At 38.4% G+C, this 20391-nt stretch overlaps 1 protein-coding gene across 1 annotated transcript in view; it reads left to right on the forward strand.

Moving 5' to 3' along the window:
• Positions 1-10876: 10876 nt before the first annotated feature.
• The window catches only part of LOC107085720 (protocadherin-7-like), a 61274-nt gene continuing 51759 nt past the window's right edge, over positions 10877-20391 (forward strand). The window contains exons 1-3 of the mRNA XM_015376213.1: positions 10877-11240; positions 11380-13256; positions 15184-16366. Coding sequence (XP_015231699.1) covers positions 11860-13256; positions 15184-16366 — 2580 coding nt within the window. The 5' untranslated portion in view covers positions 10877-11240; positions 11380-11859. The remainder of the gene's footprint in view (positions 11241-11379; positions 13257-15183; positions 16367-20391) is intronic.

A 20391-nucleotide genomic window follows, 5' to 3' on the forward strand; every position in this document is an offset into this window, starting at 1 on the left:
CAAATCACCTTTCTTCCCCATACTGATGCTCGGTTTGAACTGCAGGAGATTGTCTTGACCATGTCTACATGCCTAAATGCACTGAGTTGCCGCCATGCGATTGGCTGCTTAGAAATTAAGTGTTAAAAAGCAGTTGGACAGGGGTACCTAAGTGGCCGGTGTATATGCACTGTCGATAGTATTCGGAAAAAATAAGCAAGATTCCGAAAATCTAAGCATTTTTTTTGTTACTGCTAACATTTTGAATAGCTTCTTGCTGGGTATTCGATCATTCTTGCTGACAAAGATAATCAAGCATAGCCGGCCGAAAGCATAAGTGAACAAACCGACGACTTAGTTCCCCAGGGCAATTAGTGGCCCCCCCAAGAACATTCTTTTTTATGTTTGTGTTTTTTTTTCAGTTTGTTTGGTTGTTGTTTTTTTTTTTGCATATAGTATATATTTCTATATGATTATAGTAACAAAGCATAATATTTCACCAATCAATAGATCTTTAATCTGAGGGAAATTAAAAAAAAGTTATTTGTCTTAGAGCCAGGTTGACACTATTGGTTGACTATTGAAGCATCTCTGAGGCAAACTTATATTTAATGAACAGTCTGGTCGTGATCACTGACTGACTGACTGAGTGGGCTAAAACTAATTAATATTAATAACAGGGATGTCTGTCAGACCTGTCACAGCAATTTATTTTATGATTTTGCAAACAGAAATTCTGTAAATTGCAGGTTTCAATGAATGAGTAGAGTATCAAGGAGAAAAATTATAACAATGTTTAAAAAGATCAAATGTGTGGACAAAGGTAGTTTAATTTTTTTTTCTTCTGACTATAGATAGATAAACATACATTGTTTTAATAGCTAATTAATACATCTTTAGATTTTATTTATTTTTCCACCTGGTTTCATTAAACTTTTTTTTTTTCATTAAAAACATGCTTGATTTTTTATTGTTTGATTTGATTATGACTGTTTTGTGTTGATTTATCATTTTTATTTGTCAAACTTTATTTTATTTAAATATTTTTGTTGTTGTTGTACTTCAGGTGATATTTGCACATAGCTGTTGCTATGAATAAATTTAACCTGGAACCATAAAGAATATGAACCAAACAACACCTTTATCGTAAATATCAGAATCCATGCCATTTTATAATGTTCTCCTTACATTAAGGTTGGACAAACATAAACAAGACAATACCCATGTACACAGAAACAGTATCAAAGTATCAATTAACAAATTAAATGCAGTTACCTTAAAATATATCTAAATGGTGCCCTGGCTAGTAAAAAAGTTTTTCCATCTTCTTGTTCCTGATGTGGGTTGCCGGAATCTCCTCCCAGATGGTAGTGGCTCAAATTCACCATGGAGTGGGTGGTTTGAAGAGTGAATTATGTGTTCCGCCTTTTGTAGGACTCTCTTTAAAATATATATTATTCTAAGTCAGGGAAATCTAACTCCCATAGCAATTTTCACAATTTTCTTAACAATAAAATATGTAGTTCATTTTATTAGTTTTAGTAACATCAAACGAAGCAAACAAATAGGTGACTGTAAACAGCTCTGCCAGAGCAAAAAGTTATTAGCAGGTGAGTGAGTGAGTGATCTGATCATCCGACTGTTGATCGCAGGAAACAATATTAAATGAAGGAGTAGAGCGCACCGAAATTTAATTTTGCTTAGGCCCCCATTGAGGCTTGAGGCTCCCTGTTATCAAACTTTATGAATTTGCAGAAGTTTAACATTTTAGTTTTTTTAATCCTCTAATATGTACTGTGAAACCTTTGGTAGCCAACAGTCTGAGTTAACATTTCATCAATGAGGTTTTGCATTTAGTGAATTTTACAAATTTTAAGATACTCTTTCCTCTTTATTATTTCATCTCCTGTGTGTATTGCTGATCCCTGTTAAGCAAAGAGCCCAACAGATTACTGAGGCCCTAATTTGAAGCCATCAAGGGTAATTTCACATAGTGTCAGTAGAGTTAGTGCAGCTGGAAGTCTATGACATGCTTAGGAACCATAGATCTAGATCACAGCCCAGGAATCAACCCTTCTGCAATCTCATCAGTTTTCCCCATCTCAGCAATACCCTGTTTAAGAGGCCAACTTTGGTCATTGTCAGCTCCATAATCAAAGTATGCCATTAGAAACACAGAGGACCATAGCTGGATGTTTTCCTGGGGCCAGAGTGGTCAACATCAAATCCTACAGAACACTGCTGGTTAGTTCTAAGAATAAATTCAAGAATATTGTATTTCATACTGTTAGTATTGACACCCCACTTATGGCACTCTGAAGCCACTAAAATCATTGCTGCTTTAAAGTTAAAACTCTGTATTTTTATCTGGTCTGACCCGACCAAAGACATTGTGTTTTGCTGCATGCTGTTCTTCAGAGCTGGCAGGGTCGGGTGCTTTTAGACGATTTGTGGAAAACAGAAGCTAAATGCTGAATTAGATTTAGTTGGAATAAACAGACAACCCTTTCTCTAAGCATTATTGCCCTTTCTGTCATTCACACCACTGTCTATGTATGAATCCTTTTATATATCTTTTTAAGATTGATTTTATGGTTCAAGAGCCAGTCCAAGTCTTCTCAATGATTTTTCCCTTGTGTCATACTGGCACAGGTTGAACTTGGTTTAATCTGTTCAAATAAAGCCCTTTCTGACCTAGTCTGACTTTTCAAGATTTGATTTAGAAGGAGGTTTCTGTGGCTCATCTGGTAGTGCATCCCCTGCACAAAGGTTGATATCTTCACAGCAGCATGCCCTAGTCAGTCCAGCTATTTTTTTTTAAAGCCTCTAACTTGCTTTTTGTTCATACTTTATTTTTTTATTAAGGATCTGTGTTTTATTTTCTTTGGCAGAAGTCCAATTTGTGCTTTTAATTCATATGGTGTATCGATCAGGTGCATATTGTAGTAAGCCTGTTTCTTTTGTAAACCCTAAAGAGAGATTATTTAAGTATTTTCCCCTCTTTTTTCGATTCACTCAACTAACACATTCTTTACCTAGGCTGTATGAAAAGAGTATTCCTGAACTTTCCATTTCAGCAGTGGTTTAAAGAAAAAAAAAGGTCACAGCCGCCCACCACATTAACAGGTAAGCAATGGAGAAATTGTTCAGAGCTCTTTCTTCACAAAACCTTCACTCCCCAATTTGAGAGAACATTTAGCTGTGTAATGTTTGGGTTACTTATTCCATGTACAATGTCCTATAACATACAGGATAAAAAATATAACATGCAAATAAAAAAAAATTAAACAGTCTTCTTTGGAGTCACAGTCATTTGTTTTAAAGAAAGAACAGTGGGGGGAAAAAAGCTCAAATGTCAGAGGTAAAGACCTGTTCCGTAGCTTAACTGCTTTTTTATGTTCTTCTCTTAATAAAAGGTTGATACCCAAAAAAATATTCTTAGTTTGAATGTCACTGTCATAAAGTGTTGCTTTTTTATATTTAAATCTGAGGTATGCTGTTACTTCTCCTAGATCCATAGATGCAGTTTGTTTGCAGATCCTCCTAGATGAATAAATTCTGACTGGTTATCTGTTGTGCGATGATGTGCAAGCTAGCGCTGCTAATTACTGCCTGTCATTCATCCTCTGCTCATCCCATCCAGCCACACCCTTTACCTGTAAAGTTTCTTTGTAAAACACCTTTAAACCGTTATGTTCCTAACAGAGTACTTTACTCTCAATCTGCTGGTTCCTAGAATGCCTAAAGGTAGAATGCGAGGCAGATCTTTTAGTTATCACGCTCTTATCCTGTGGAACTAACTACCAAATTTAGTCAGTGAGGCAGACACCCTGTCTTCTTTTAAGGTAAGGCCTAAAACTTTCCTTTTTGATAAAGCTTATAGTTAAAGTGGCTCAGGTTATCCTAAACCAGGCATCCACAAACTCGGTCCTCAAAGCCCGCTGTCCTGCAGGTTTTAGAGGTTTCTCTGCTTCAGCACAGCTGGTTATAATGATTGCAGTAGACCGAAAGCCTGTTAATCAGCTTTCAATTAAAATCAGCTGTGCTGGAACAAGGAAACCTCTAAAACCTGCAGGACAGGGGGCCTTGAGGACCAAGTTTGGGGATACCTGTCTAAACTATCTCTGTAGTTCAGCTGTTATAGGCTTAGACTGCTGGAGGACTTAGGGACCCCTTTTTAATCATTCGATATCATGTTATCACTATTCTCCAATTCGGCAGTATTTGTTAGTTCTAACATTTTACTCTCTCTGCTTTTTATCATCATAGTTGCTTGATCTGGTGAGTTCCTGTTTAGCTGTGACACCATCCCGGAGAGAAATATCGGCATGGGCTGCGTCAAAACACAGCTGTAATCTGATAGCCCCAGTAAAGTTGGTTCTTATTCATAACAGTAGCTTAATTTGGTCTATTTCCATGTAGCTGTGACAAAATAAGAAATGTCAGCTGTGCTGCTGCCATCAACATCTTTGTTTATAGATGTTGGAGCTTGGCCTGTTCTTCAGTGTAGTACTGTTTCATTCAGTTGTTGTTTTCTTTATGTTTTGGAATTCTCTGTTTGGTAAATATTTCACATAGTTTACTTTTTGCTATTTTACTGTAAATTCACCTGTGTTACTAGATTTAACCCCAAAGTTATATCCAGCTCCTTCTCAGTGTAGAGAATCTAAATAAATAGAATATAAATAATTCAATGTAAATTTGTGCAACTGCATGTTGTGACTGCTTGAAGTCTGATCATCTTCACATGATGATTTGCCAAACTTTAAATATAACATAGCAGTGAAGCAAAAAGAAAATGTTAAAAGTGTAAATTTACAGTCATATGTTTATATTACTGTTTTTTTGTTTTGTTTTTTTGTTTTTTTTTACTATTTTTCAAGGCTGCACTTTTAAAAAAGATGAAATTGTCCAGTGAGAAGTTCCAAACGAAATTTCTTTTCGTTTTACACTTGTGTAAACAAAATGACAAATCTAAGTCTAAGAAGTCCAAGAACCTGGCAAATTAATGCTGAAAGCAACAACCAATTAAAAAAAAATGAATGCTGGCAAATTAATGCTGAAAGCAACAACCATTATCAGTTAATTCAATCTTAGGTTTGTGGCTTCTTGGTCTTTCTGGAAGTAGACTTTTCATAGTCAGGTGCAATGGCAGTAATATAATCAGTGTGTGACTAAAAATAACACTATAGAGCCACTCAAAAAAAAAAAGCTAAAAATCTAATAAAAGCCAGTCATTTTTCCTGATCTGGAGGTTAATTTTTTATTTTTTTTTAACTAACAATATTTACTCAACTTTTCCGGAGTATATTTTTAAGTTTTTCTACTCAGTGAATGGGAATCCAACACAATGCTGATCTAGCTTTACTTACATCTCCAGCCGCCAGCAGATTACCCTGCTGGCTAGTCTGTGTCGTCTGCCTGCATTCTACCCAGATTAACCCCACTCTGTTTACTCTGCACCAGCTGCTTCACTGCTAAGCTACCACAGTCCTAATACTTCTGTTGCTAAGGCAGTGGCTCTTCTCCTCATGTCATATTTTGCTCTGCATTCTCATTTCATAAGGCATTAAAGAACATTTTTTGTCACATGGATTGAGTCCTATAATGTTCTCTGTAGAACATACCTTATGTCTGACCATACCTTTCTAGGAACAGAAAGTCCAGGCATAGTGGATTTTCTGAATACATGAACATGTTGAACTACATTATCTTCTCTTCTGTGGGAAGTGTTCCCTTGCTCCTGCAGTATGCACAGATCTTAGCTCTGTTCAAAACTTTAAAGGATTTGGGGAAACTGGGCTTTGTCACGTGCTCTCTAAAACATTGACACTGTCTTCCATAAGCTACTTTTCAGCTAATTTTGTGCAATGCATCATTGACTATTTGATCGTGGATTCACTTTGCCCCAAAAAATGTTCTCTCCCCATATAGCCATGAATTTTGTAAAGAAAACCACTCATTTGGAGAAACACAAATTGATATCGACACCCGCATGTTTTCTGGTTTCTGGTGTTCTCCAGCTTGCAAGCTAAGGAATAGATAAGTTGGTTGTTCATGTGCACATTTGCTCACTCAAGTTCTGCTTTTTATGCTACCTTTTGGATCCAATGGCTTCATCCTCTCAGCCTTGCAGTGCGTGTTTGTAAGGGACCTGTTCTATAGTGGATAATGATAGATACCGGTTTTTACAAAGGATAGACTGACAGGGGCTGAAAACAAATATATTTCACCCTTTTTAGAATAGATTTCGTCTCCAAAAAAAGTATAAAGCAATGAATAATTTGTCACATCTTAGCCACATAAAATGCAGTGAAGTTTAATGTTGTAATGAGACAAAATGTGATTCAAATGAAATGAATAAACATTTTTGTGCTGCAGTGTATTTTCTAAAAAAAACATTGTGCTTAATATTATCGTTTAAATCACTCTCAAATGTTGTAAAATAAAGCTTGCATTTCTTGACACATGCAAGACCAGAAAACTAACTTAACATAAAAAACATTTAAAAAAAACTGTCAAACTATCTTGCTCATGGTTGCTCATTTATGTAAAAGGAAGCACCATAAAAAAACAAGAAATATTTTACAAGGATAATTGGCAATGGATGAATTCCATTGAAATGTATTTAGATAGAGTTTTGAAGGTGAGTTGTGCAAAATTTAGGAAAGTTGTGTTTTTTTTTGTTTTTTTTTTACGGTATCATAAATCTAATATTTATCTCTTATTTAATCATCCTTTTCAGCTGCCCTCAACAGGACAGCTGTTTGTTCAGCTGTTTCCCCAAGTTTCTTTGTTTGCCTGTTCATGCCGTACCACTTAAAAAGTTGTGATCTGCTATTGTGGTGCACAAACAGTAGATTAAGCCTTTAGGCTGAATTGGAGGTCAGCAGAGGCGGTCTATCTCCAAAGAACATCCTGTCTTTAACTAGAGCTCTCACGAGCATGGTGTGCACGCACAAACACAGCACACATCATTTTTAATTCAATATGCAAATTGAAACTGCAGTTCATTTGCTGATGAAAGGGGATTCATGCTCAATTATATCTTAATGGGTTGGATATAACGGCATGCTCAGGCCAACAGATTTTCATTTGATGATTTTTTTATTGGGTCAAATGTGTCTTAAATAACCTAAATTTACTAAAGTGAGATGATCTAACCTAAACCATAGGGCTGCCTTTCTATTTCATATCTTCACTATGTTTATGAATTAGAACAGTTATAAGCTATAGGATTTTTACTCATTTATAACAATTACTACAATGACAACAACAAATTCAATTAAGGCAATGTGAAAACATGCTCTTTTATTATTTTCTAATCTATTTATGTTACAGTTAATACCTTAGATTGATAACTTTTATACAAAAAAAAAATTCTGATGACCTTTCCTTTATAAAAATGAAAAAGTATGAAATGTTCTAAATAGTAATTACCAGCTAAGCCTAATGAGGGTTGTGCTACCCTTGGTGGCAACAGCTGCCATTAAATGTGTGGAATGTAACAAAACGTTGTTTTGTGGTGTCTGATAATAGATTTAATCTTTAGGCATCAAAATACATCTCTAAGCCTAGGCTATATTCTGAAATTTATGAATGCTTGAAAGAGGTTACCTTTTTTAACCTTATTAAATTACAAGCACTGAATATATTGATTATAAATGTGTTATAAGTTTGTTTGGTGCACTTTTATTCTTTTGATATATGCTGTGTATGTTGCCAGTGGACTTAGTTTAATGCATCCTTTGTTGGAATTTCTTTTCCATTTCATTAATTTCTGTTTCATTCACTTTTCAGCTAAATCTTATTTAGTGTAATTTTTTTGGGATGGTTAGAACATTCTTCAAACTCATATATTGTCTTTGTACAGGGTGTTCATTCCTAAACAGCAGTTGTTGGTCTGAAAACCCCCATAATGGGGAGTGATGGCCTAGCAGTTAGAGCCATATGCTTGAAGGTTGCAAAACCCGGTTCGATCCCCACAGTCTGCACTCTGGGTCCCTGAGCAAAACCCTTAACCTCACACTGCTCCCCGAGCGCTGCACAGTGGCAGCCCACTGCTCCCTAAAGGGATGGGTTAAATGCAGAAGAAAATTTCTACAATTCAAGATCAATAAAGTTCAATTATTATTAATCAACTGACTTACTTTTTTTATTTTTAAGTTATTAAAATGAATTTTTGAATATACCCTTAACTTTTTCTTAAGTTCATAAAGTTTCAATGTAAGGCTTCAGGGCTGAGCTTGGATATACATGTTTTAGATCACTCATCTTTTCTTTCTTGATCAATTAAAAGTACAGCTAAATAATACGATTCTCTCAACCATCAGCCGCCCTTCAGTTCACAAACAAGCAGAATTGCTATAAAAAAAAAAAAGAAAAAAAACAGATTCTCCTCAAAACAGCAATGGTGTTTATTCTCAGGCTCAATAAACTAGGATTTTTTTTTTTCTTTATTCTTAAAATGGGTGCCTTTGATATAGCCAATATATAAGAAACATAAAAATGCCAAACTTGATGTTTGGCAAAAACCAAAGTTAACATTTATTATTAAATAAAGTGTTCAAACTGTTGTAAAGTTCCAAGTAGGCCAAGTGTTGGACAGATTTTGGGGAAACAGCACCAAAAAAACAACATTATAAGATAAAATGACTCTTTGAAATGTACAGTATCACAGTGAAAAGATTTTAAAGAAGGATCGTTGAATGGGAAAGGGAAACACAAAAAAATCTGTAACATCCTCTGATCCTTGTTTATTGTCCGCCAGACACAACCGCTGACTGGCGACATGCAGGGCGCACACTGCGCTCTCCGTCAATACCATTATGTTGGAAGGGAACCCCCTGCTTTCAAACTTGGCTTAGTTTGCACTTCTCACTACACAACCTGACCAGCTTGAAAATGAGATATGTAGGCGGGTGGGAGCGGGGGAGGGAGGGAGACTGAACAGAGCAGCAGCGTGGAAACACAGGTAGTGTTCGATAGCAGCAGACCGCTGCTGCAGTGCGCTCCTCCAGAGCAGGTCGGTCCGCCGAGGGACAACATCCACTCAGCAGTGTGTAGGAGGAGGTGGAGGATACTGCTGCACACAAAGAAACAAGAGAACAAAACGTTGTCTGAATACAAATCATTCCGACTACAAATACTCGGAGAAAATGGCGTAGAATAGTAACGTGAACCGTATAAAAGCCCAACAAAATCAATATGTAGAAATATTTTTATCTTTGTAAATTCTACGTAAGACCCATGTAAGAAAACCAATGCAAGGAAGATCACACACAACTCTGTTTTTCTCATTTCCAAAACATACATGCTTTAAACTAGAATTATTATATTCAGTAGGAGATGCATCATTTAATTGATCTGCATGGGTCTACGCTGCAAAAACATTCTACATATAAGCATGGGTGGTTCTAGACAGGGGTCAACGGGGGGCCAGTGCCCCAGTTGATCATGTCCTGGCCCATATTATAGCCCCTGTACTGAAGACATAATACTCAAAGAAATACTAATGATGATATGCGCTGGAATAGACATGGTTACTGATAGGTCCTTTGGATGTATTTCATTTTTTTTTTTTTCTTGACATATTCTGTTTTACTAGTTATCTAAAAACAATAAGGTGATAGCTTCAGGTACTGAGATAAGATTTCAGTTTTCATCTGCAAAATGTATTTTTTTTTTTTTTTCAAAACAAATTGCTCTAATTTTTATGGCTGAATTTATCAGTTTTTCATGAGTTCTAATTCTGATTTTTTAGAAAACAGTAATTTTAACTTAAAAAAGAAGTCAAAAATATGTAAAATTCCTAAATTATGAATGTTATATTGACCTAATAAAAAAATAACTTAAATTAAACATAATTGAATAGAGATTTAACTTCATGGAGCTATATTAATATACTTGAATCGCTTGCCCTGTGTTTTTATTTCATGCTTTTTTGGGGCCCCCATGAAGTCACGCTGGCCCCCTGGAACATTTGGTCTAGAACTGCCACTGGACATAAGTAAAAATTTCTTAAATTAAGTGTATTTAGCCTTAATTTCAGTAGGTAAATAAGATGATTTGCCAATGGAATCAGTATTTTTACTCTTATTATAAGATAATAAGATAATATGTACTTTAATAAGGCAATGCAATTATTATTTTTTTTATTTTAAATGTAAATTGTCTTGTTGCATTGGCAAAATTTCTCACTTACCTCCTCAATTCAAGAAGAAATTCACTTATTTAAAGAAAAGAAAAAAACTTATTTAGATTTCAGTTTTTTGCACTGTAGTAGTAGCTATGTTTTCAAACATGAAGCAACTGTGATGGTATTCATTTGAATCATGTATTTTTAAATGTGATTCAAAAACGGAAGAGTTGCTACATCTTTCTTTCATTTTTTGTCTAAATATCAATATCTATTACTGATTCCTCTCCTAAACCTGTTCTAGGAGGCAATCTCTTTAAAACCCCACCAAACTATATATACTTTTTAATAAAGAACGCACGCTGCATGTTGCTTTTCTCCACTTGCCCCTGCAGAAAAAGAGCTGCACCAGCAGAAAATCTGCCTGAACCCTGCATGCGCTGACTGGTCTTAGATCACTCCTTTTCTCCCCCGTCGCTCTTTGTCCCCTTGTATGAATATGTGAATAAAGATATTTCCCCACCAGGAGCTGTCAACGAGCGGGACAGCAAAGCCATTTAATCTTCCTATGACAGGAAAGGGGGGCTGAGGTCTGTCCACGGTAGCCGACAGAGGGAGAGAGAGAGAGACCCAGCACCGCCTCTGCTGCCTCTCCTGTTACAGCTCATGGATCGAGTTACGTGGCCGGGGAAAATGTTGCAGTAGCGCTAAGAGAGAGAGAGAGAGAGAGAGAAAGAGACTGCAGCATTGAAGGGGAGGCAACAGCAGCAGCAGCAGCAGCAGTCCCGAGCATCGCAGGTGAGAGGGAGGGGGAAAGAGCTGGAGGAGGAGGAGTGAGAGAATGCGGGACTCTTAGAAAGCCGCATCTCCTCTCGGTCCACCGCCGCTGCAAGCTTGCATCCATCAACCCTTCCATCCAGAGGACGGATTATTCCCAAACTGATATATATTGGGGGAGGCTGTCAACTCCAAAAAAAAGGGGGAGACACAAGTTGTTTTTTTTCCTTTTATTTCTGCGAGGAGAAAAGATTTGAAGAAAGTCGCTCTCTTCTCCTAACTTGCGTAAAGGAATCTGAGCGCTTGGCACGTTGCTCCACTGCGGGAAACGCGCCTGGATTAGAAGGTAAGATAAAGATTCAACAGCAGCAAATAGAGCTTTGAATTTATAATTCAGCTTATTATTATTATTTGTTATTTATCCGAACTGATCAGCGTTTCTATTTTTTTAATCATCCCTATCTTTTCTCGCTTCTTTTGTGTAGTGGTGCTGCATTGCAGTTTCTAAGTGAAAAGCCTCTGTCCCGAATGTGACCGGAATCAAAATAACTTCCCAATGGGTGTTATGAATTGATAAGAGCCTCTTCAGGATAGCTCTACGGTTTAAAGAGGGAAGTGGATTTAATCAAAGGTTGAAGAACAGCAAAGTAAGGATGGATTTTTTTTTTACACCCTTAAAGATGGGAGTAAGACTGCAGAAATAATTTCATAGAAGTTGAAAACCCACCACTGAGTGTAGGAGGAGAGTTGGGGGAAAAAGAGAAGAAAGAAAGGATCTCCTGAAGTGAACTACACTAAAGCTTTTTTTTTTTCCCGGACTCCAGTCCGCAGAGAGCGATAGAGAAGGTAAGAAAGGATAAATCAGACACCCACGCTGTGAAGCTGCACCAGACCGCAAAACACCAATAAACTAAGAGAGGAGCCCACCGCTGGGGGAGTGAGGAGGAAGAAAGCAAGAAGGAGCCATGCCGCGGCTTGGTGCAGTGCACTTTGTGGTGTTGCTGCTGCAGCTGCTGACTCAGCTACCGGCTGCAGACTCAGCTCTCCGGTACCGGGTGGCGGAGGAGGGCCCGCCGGATGTCAGAATCGGCAGCGTGGCCACCGATCTGGGCCTCACAGCGGGCACCGGCAGCGGGGATGTCACCTTCGCCCTGGAGAGCGGCTCTGAGTACTTCAAGATTGACAACGTGACAGGTGAGCTGACCACAGGCCCGCGACGCATAGACCGAGAGAAGCTCCCACAGTGTCAGATGATCTTTGACGAGAATGACTGCTTCTTGGACTTTGAGGTGTCAGTGATCGGGCCTCTGCAGAGCTGGGTAGATCTGTTTGAAGGCAGAGTTGTCATCACAGACATCAATGACAACACGCCTTCCTTCCCCTCACCTGTCCTGCAGCTCTCTGTGGAGGAAAACCGCCCCATTGGCACTCTGTACCTGCTCCCAACTGCCACTGACAGGGATTTTGGGCGGAATGGCATTGATCGCTACGAGCTTATCCAAGATAATGGAGCTGGGTCAAGTTCAACAAGGCGCACAGTAGGAGGAAACCCCATTACTAGAGTGGATGGACTTGACCGCAGGGGCAGAAGTGGTGATAGTGGAGGAGGAGCTAGGAGCACTGTGTTTGAGCTGCAAGTAGCGGACATACCAGATGGTGAGAAGCAGCCTCAGCTCATCGTGAAGGGCACACTGGATCGAGAGCAGAAGGACTCATATGAGCTGATCCTCAAAGTTCGAGATGGAGGAAACCCACCTCGTTCCTCTCAGGCTCTGCTCCGGGTTTCTATCACTGATGTGAATGACAACAGCCCACAGTTTGAGAGGTCCACATATGAAGCTGAGATGACTGAAAATGCTCCTCCTGGTACACCTGTTCTCCAGGTCAGAGCTTCTGATCGAGACATCGGAGTGAATGGGCAGGTGGAGTACGTTTTTGGAGCTGCCACTGAGAATGTCAGGCGACTTCTGCGCCTGGATGAGGCCACTGGTTGGCTGAGCGTTCTTCACAGGATTGACAGGGAGGAGGTGGCGCAGCTGAAGTTCACAGTGATGGCCAGGGACCGGGGTCAGCCTCCCCGGACTGACCGCACCACAGTGGTTTTGGCTGTGCGGGATGAAAACGACAATGTTCCAGTTGTAGAGATCAGAAAGATCGGGCGGATTCTGGTCCGGGATGGGGCGGCACTGGTGCCAGAGAATGTTCTGGTGGACACACCTGTAGCTCTCGTTCAGGTGTCTGACCGGGACCAGGGGGAGAATGGGGCGGTGACCTGCACGGTCGTAGGAGATGTCCCATTTACTCTGAAGCCAGCCGGCGAAACGCTCCTCCCACCCCCACCTGCAGATGAAGCCTTTGACAGGTAAGCCAAACTAGTGGTAACTATTAAAAGTAGCAGTGCACACCAAGCGGGCTTAAAATAATGCCCAGCTTGGACATATTGACAAAGCAAACTGTGATTCTCTGTGGTTTCTAATACCTTTTATAATGAGGTAGAGTAGCTTGTTTGTTCCATTAGACATAATGCAACAAGGAGCCTTTTTCCAGTTAAATAGTTATCCTTCATTTTTTTTTTTTGCTTTTACTGATGAATTTGTCCAGCAATAAAAATTTGGCACACGATCAAACACAAATCCTTATGTTTGCTCATTCCTCTTGCTTTCAACACGTCTACATTGAGGACACAATAGTCCCCTGCTGTTGAATCCATCCCAACTACTCACAGGTGCCACAATAATGAGAAAATCAGTACTTTTACTTAATCTGTCAGAGGTCTTAACGCCATCCCCGATCTGGGCATCCTGAATTGTTGCTAACAGATGAATCGAGGCCACATTGGTTTTCAGCTATTAATTCCTTCAGTGCACTTAATCAATAAGTCTAGAACAGATAATAAATCTCCTGGGAAGCTGCTTAGATATTTCAAAGTGTGTGTATCTGAAAACCCATCCCATCAATGGTTTTGGTTTGAAACAAATGCTGAAAATGAGGACTTTAATGAAAAATTTAGAATTACACATATTATGGTTGAAAAAGCTGCATTACATACCATATTGAAATTGGCACCAAGTGTTTTAAAATTGAATACTGTAAACTGATATAGCCGAAAGGGTTTTCCACTAGTTTAAGTTAGAGCTGAGTATTCAGTGCTAACATGAGTTTACTGTAATAGACCATTCACACTATTTACCATACATACAACTAAAAGGTAAAAGATCATCAATAAAGTTTTTAATAAAAGGGTATGTACTTTTTTAATAAATTGTAATGTCATGCATACATAAAGATGATATATCTGACATCTTTTCTCAAGTTTTGCTGTTTCCACTCACAGAAAGCATTATTTCTACACCCTTCCACCTGTTTTCTTTTTCTCTTTTACAAAAAGAGTGCTTGAATAACTATATGAAAATGTAATTTGATCTTGGTTCAAGGAGTGTCATTCATCCGCTAATGCTACAGAGTAGTTAGGCTGTCATCCCTTCTATAAACTTCTGTTAGAAATATTCTGTGCAGGTGAAGGGATTTACATTTTTTAATGTCACTTTTGCCTCACAGGCTCTAAATGTCAATTCTCTTCAGTCATTTGTGAGAACATTGCCTAAAGGCGTGAGGGGAAGGAGTCAAACTCCCTTTGTGTTATTAACAGTCCTCAAATACTGTTGACCTGTACAATGAGGCTTGTAATATTGAGTCTTTGCGTATTCCTTTGTAAAGAAATTTGCTGAAGCTTAAATCATAGGATTAATCTAACGCAAAATTGATTACAGTAATCTGGTTAAACAGTCACAGTCATATTTATTTCACTAATAATGTCTCTTCTCTGATCTCATCAGTGAGTTTTGGTGTTTAAAAATATTATAAATTAATGTTATTTGCTCAATAAAATATATTTTTACTCAATAGTATAATCAACTCTATAGATACTGTATGAATTTATTAAACATTGTAGTTTATTACTAAAGATCAAAATATGATGACCAGTTCCTGGCAGTTACATACTGGATTTATTAAGGACATATTAACAACTGTCTCAATTAGTTCAACATGGTTGGAAACTTAAAATCCTTAATTTTAACTAAATCAGTGTTTCCAAAATTTTTTTCTATTTTAGGATTGGTAATGTAAGACAGCATTGGACATTAATTGACCAATTAAATGATTAAAGTCAAAATCTTCAAAAAGAGGCATATTAGGGATTTTGTTTCACTACATTAAGTAACAAGACAGATATTATCTTGTTACTTATTCAGTATTGTTGACATCTTTCCTTTCATCTGTCTCCACAGAAACAAGAAGAAGTATTTCTTACATACGTCAGCCTTGCTGGATTATGAGGCCACAAAAGAGTACAGTGTAACCATTGTTGCAGTAGATTCTGGCAGTCCCAGTCTATCCAGTAACAGCTCATTGATGGTGCGGGTGGTAGACATCAACGATCATGCCCCAATCTTTGCCCAGAGCAATGTGGAGGTCCACTTTGCTGAAAATAATGGACCTGGTGAAAGGGTGGTCACTGTTGTAGCTACAGATGCAGACAGTGGAAAAAATGCTGAAATTGCATATTCCTTGGATCCTGGGTCTAACGGACCTTTTTACATAGATGCAGATAATGGTGATATCAGAGCTACAGGGACCCTGGACCGGGAACAACAAGAAAGGTATGAGTTGAGAGTAATTGCGAAGGACAAAGGAACACCTTCTTTGCAAGGCTCTGCAACTGTTCTTGTACAGGTAACTGATCGCAATGACAATGCACCAAAGTTTGTTCAAGAGATCTTCACATTCTATGTGAAGGAGAACCTACTTGCCAACAGTCCCGTCGGCATGGTAACAGTCACTGATGCTGACGAAGGTGAAAATGCTGAGCTTAGCCTCTTTGTTGAGGTAGATGGGGTTGGGGCAGACACAAAGACAACAGGGGAAAAAGTGGAAGGAGAAGATGGCGGAAACGAGCAAGAAGAGCTATTCTCCATTGAGAACAACACCGGAACAATCTTTTCAGCTGCATCCTTTGACCGTGAAAAGCTTTCCACCTACACCTTCCGCGTTAGGGCCGTGGATGGAGGGGAGCCACGCAAAACTGCCACCGCCACTGTCTCCCTATTTGTGACAGATGAAAACGACAATGCGCCTTCAATAACCTCTCCTGCCAATGAATCCTACACACTCCTACCACCTGCCAGCAGTGCCCGCACCATTGTCAGGACTGTAACAGCCATAGACTCAGACACTGGCCCAAATGCAGAACTCCACTATGCATTAGTGGGAGGAAATCCCTTTAGACTTTTTGAAATTGGCCAAACTAATGGAGTAATCACTCTGGCAGAACCTTTGGAGCGACGCCACAGAGGTTTGCATCGCCTTGTTGTACGAGTCAACGATAGTGGAATCCCCTCCCTTTGTGCGACCGCACTGGTTCACGTCTTCATCAATGAGAGTTTGGCAAATGCCACCCTAGTGGATGCACAGGTAATTTTTATGTTTTTTGATTAATTTATGCTATAACAAACCCGATTTGAAATCCTTTCCCAGACATGCAAGCTTTAAAAAGCTTATAGTATTATCAAGAAATTATCTCAGTAACTATTCTGTCATAACTTGCAATTTCACACTGATAGCCTGACTGCTAAAAAGAGTGGTGATGATTGGTCTTGCACAAAGTATTTAGTTTCTCGGGGAAACAACTAGCTAACTGCAGTGGTGTAGCTTTTACAGTGTTCTGATTTTCTACAATGACTAGACACATAATTCAGTGTTTTTGTTCCAGATAGAGAACACTGTTTCCACAGGCAATCTGCTTTGTAGTTTAGACAGTTCCTGGAGCGTGTTCTTTGTCCAGCATGCATTGTTGTAATGGGTATGTGGTTAGAATCACTGTTATGACTGAAGTGGTTCGTTTTTTATGGTACATTGAGCTCAGAGCTGAGAGCTTTAGGTGTGGCTGTGTTAGTATATGTGTGTGTGTCAAAGTAAGAGAGAGAGTGAGAAAGAGGGCGCATTAGGGTTAAGTCTTTTGGAGAAGCAAGAGGGAAAGAGATGAGCCCTGTCCCAGTTTTGCAGTTGTAACTGAACAAATAGAAGGACATTTTAACATTTAAATAGATGTAAAAGTTAAGGAGTGGCTCCTATATTTTTGAATATTTACAAGCTTTTGAGGTCAGCAGTGAACACTGCAGGGTCAGTATTTGTTCAGCAATATATATATTTATTTTGCAAAAAGGGTCGTAAAAAGTATTTGCTGTTATAATTGCATGTGTCCATATGTTCTTGAACAGAAAACCAACATTAAATTAGATCCATGCCATCTGCAGAGGTAACTGATAAACTTCAGAGACATTACTGAGATACTAGAAATAACTAGAACATTATGTGTTTCAATTCAGGCTATGCCTTGCTGTTTAAATCCTTCCCCTTGCTCTGCCCTCACATTAATTTAATCTCCCTCCCATTATGGTTTAAAACTGTTCAATTAAGCTATAAATGCTGGCAGGTTATAATTACTAAAGCTTAATCTCTGGTGTGAAAAACAGGTAATTTGTATTGACTTATAATTAAATTGTCTCAATGGTCTTGTAGTTCCTTTGTTTGTTCCTGAAAACACAGCGCTAGTGGTTTCAAGTTGCACTTCAAACTTAGTTTTTAACACTTTATTCATGCATGCTCCAAGTAGAGGATCGTTAACGGTCAGGTATTGGCAGACAACATATGCAGAAAGATAAACCCTTTTCTAGCTTACAGCCATCCTCAACAAAGGTGCAATTCAATGTAACTTATTAACATTTTTAATGTGATAGCCCATATTGAAGAACTATTTAACCAAGAAGAAATACAGGAATTCAAGGTTTTATTGTTTTCTTTTAAAAAATAAAACTCTAAAATAGGTTGTACTGATTTGTATTCAGCTCCTTATAATATAGAAACCCTTATTTTAATTAAGTGCTGTCAACTACCCATGGAAGTCCACTTGTCTGTAATTTGTTTTATCTCACCATCATGCCAGCTGTTTGGTGAAGCCCTCATTAGACCTCTGGAGAAAATTACTGAATAAATAGTATCACAAAGACAAGGGAAGTAAAGTACAGGTACAGATCTTCCAGGATATGGCTTTCCACCTCAATTGGGAGGGCATGAAAAGATAGATTGAGCGAGATATAAGGTAGTCTGAGAAGAAAACCTCAAAGGAAAAGTCCAGTCATATTCAGAATTCAGACTTCATATTGTTCAATAAATGATAAGTGTTTTTAATTAAGAGTAGTTCTCATTTGAATGTGCTTTACTGGAGGCATCCAAGTTCATCAAAGAACTCTACTGCCACCTACCGGTTTATGACGTCATGGTGCGGTATGGGCAGTTAAGCAAGTCCCAATGTCTCTCAATATCTCATCTAATTCAAAGTCATCTTGAAAACATTCTTCTTTGAAATGTTGGCTACATATTACGTGTTTCTGTCTCTGGCCAGAAGTTCAATGGCAAATCCTCCATCTTCAAATTGGCAATCCAATGACAAACCCGTCTTTGGTGGATCATGAATTGGAAAGGTGAAATAAATTTTTTTTTTCACTTTTATCCCACGTATTGCAACATCCAACTGCCATGCACGTGGGCATTGTCACTTTAGCTATAGCTCTCCTAAATTTCAATGCCGAAGTCCTCTCGAAATCCAAAATAACTGTTGTTGATTGCAGGTGTGTATAGCAGTTCCCTTTGATTTTGCTTGTAAGGCGGGGAGAATGGCGCTAGGCTTACTGCACTGTGACTTCACTGCCGGAAGATGTCAGGAGTGAGGTGTTACTATATTTGGGCAAAAATGACTCAGTCGCGGCGACGAAAATTGTTATTTAAATTTTTTTACTGATAAATGCTAAATTAATTAAATCACTGCAAACTTATTAGTTTTAGGTATAGATAATGATCCATTGATCGTTCCTTGCTGACCGGACTTTTCCTTTAAAGACTTGAATAGTGGTTTAACTTCCTTCATGAAAACACATTTGAATGTATAAACAGAGCTAGATTTGAATAGTTTGGTCAGAGAATACTGAATATGTTATGGGGGCCAGTCCAAATTAAATTAAGACCTCTGTCCACTTGGGAATCTGGATTGAACAGTCCAAAAACACAATTCAATTTTATTCAGCTGGATTCATTTCCCGAAGAATAATTGGCTTACAGTTTATAATCAAGATGTGCAATGATGCTACTCAGGACATATTAGTAGTTTTGTTTTGTTTAAAATGGGACGAAATGGTACATTTTCAGTCTGGACTTAAAATGACCTAAGGGCTGCAAGGACTTGACAGATGAAAGAATACAGTTCCACAGTCCAAGCGCTGTCACAGGTAAAGCTCTATCGCCTCTGGATATTAGCCTGGCTTTATGGACCGCCATCAGACTGGTTGGCTGATCTCAGGGCTCTCGCTGGAGTGTAGGGCTGCCACAGCTCACTGAGACAAGATGGGCCCATAGAGTTTAGACACCTAAATCAATCTATAAAACATTACATTTCAGCCCAAATTCAACAGGAAACAAGTGAAGAGCGGACAAAAGAGTGGTCATAGATGTACGGCTCTTTGTTTTGTTCAGTCAGGTTGGTTAAAGCATTTTGGACACTATAGTTAGTTATCTGAAGTGAGACCAAGAAAGATGGAAGTTAGTCTTTGCAAGGGGCCACACCTGGTAAAAACTGGCCCTAATAAAAGTGATGATTTATTTATTTGAACTTAAACATTAGATGAACCATTACAGAAGGATTTTTATTTTTTTTACTTTGCAGCACACAATAATGTTAGAGGATACGAGAAGGAAGAATACTGTCTTAGATTTAAAGAAAAACTCATATTAGAGAGATAAGGAGTGTACTTTTTTTCCAGAAGGTATAGCCTTCCATAAAACTAAGACAAAAAGAAAAAAAAACAAGAAATAGAGTTTAGTTGCTTTTCATTTGATTCACACAAATGACCATAGCTGTACAGTTTAAAAACACTTTTATCACAGCCAATAAACATGTTTCTTGCTGTTATGATGCTGTGGACTGTAGAATGAAAATTGACTCACTTTTGAAGTATGAAGTGGCTTGATACCTTATTTTCACCCCCTGAGGCGTTCCCAAAGGCAGCAAAGATTACAAAATCCAGGAGCACAGGAATTATGTAAAAATATGTTTGCTCCTTAGAGTTTGTACAGTTTGTTGACTGTCAAACACAAATGAGTAAAACCTGCTTTGTAGGCTTTAGAAGTAATCGGGATCCATGAATAAGACTTTAAAGGAAATGTTACCTTTGAGTGAAAGAGAATGTGTTCAGTAATGCCACAATCTGCTTTTGAATAAAGAGAAACAAGTAAGGACAGATAGCAGTTGTATCATTTCATCACTAGCTATTAAGAAGAGCACTTCTTGCATGTGACACTGAGAAGAAGAAAGAAGGAAAATCAAGGATGTGAGGATTAGAAGAGAACATTTAGTAAGAGGTAGAATTATCTGCAGCGTGCCTAAA

This window comes from Cyprinodon variegatus, unplaced genomic scaffold, assembly GCF_000732505.1.
Source record: "Cyprinodon variegatus isolate N-32 unplaced genomic scaffold, C_variegatus-1.0 Scaffold131, whole genome shotgun sequence".
NCBI lineage: Eukaryota > Metazoa > Chordata > Actinopteri > Cyprinodontiformes > Cyprinodontidae > Cyprinodon > Cyprinodon variegatus.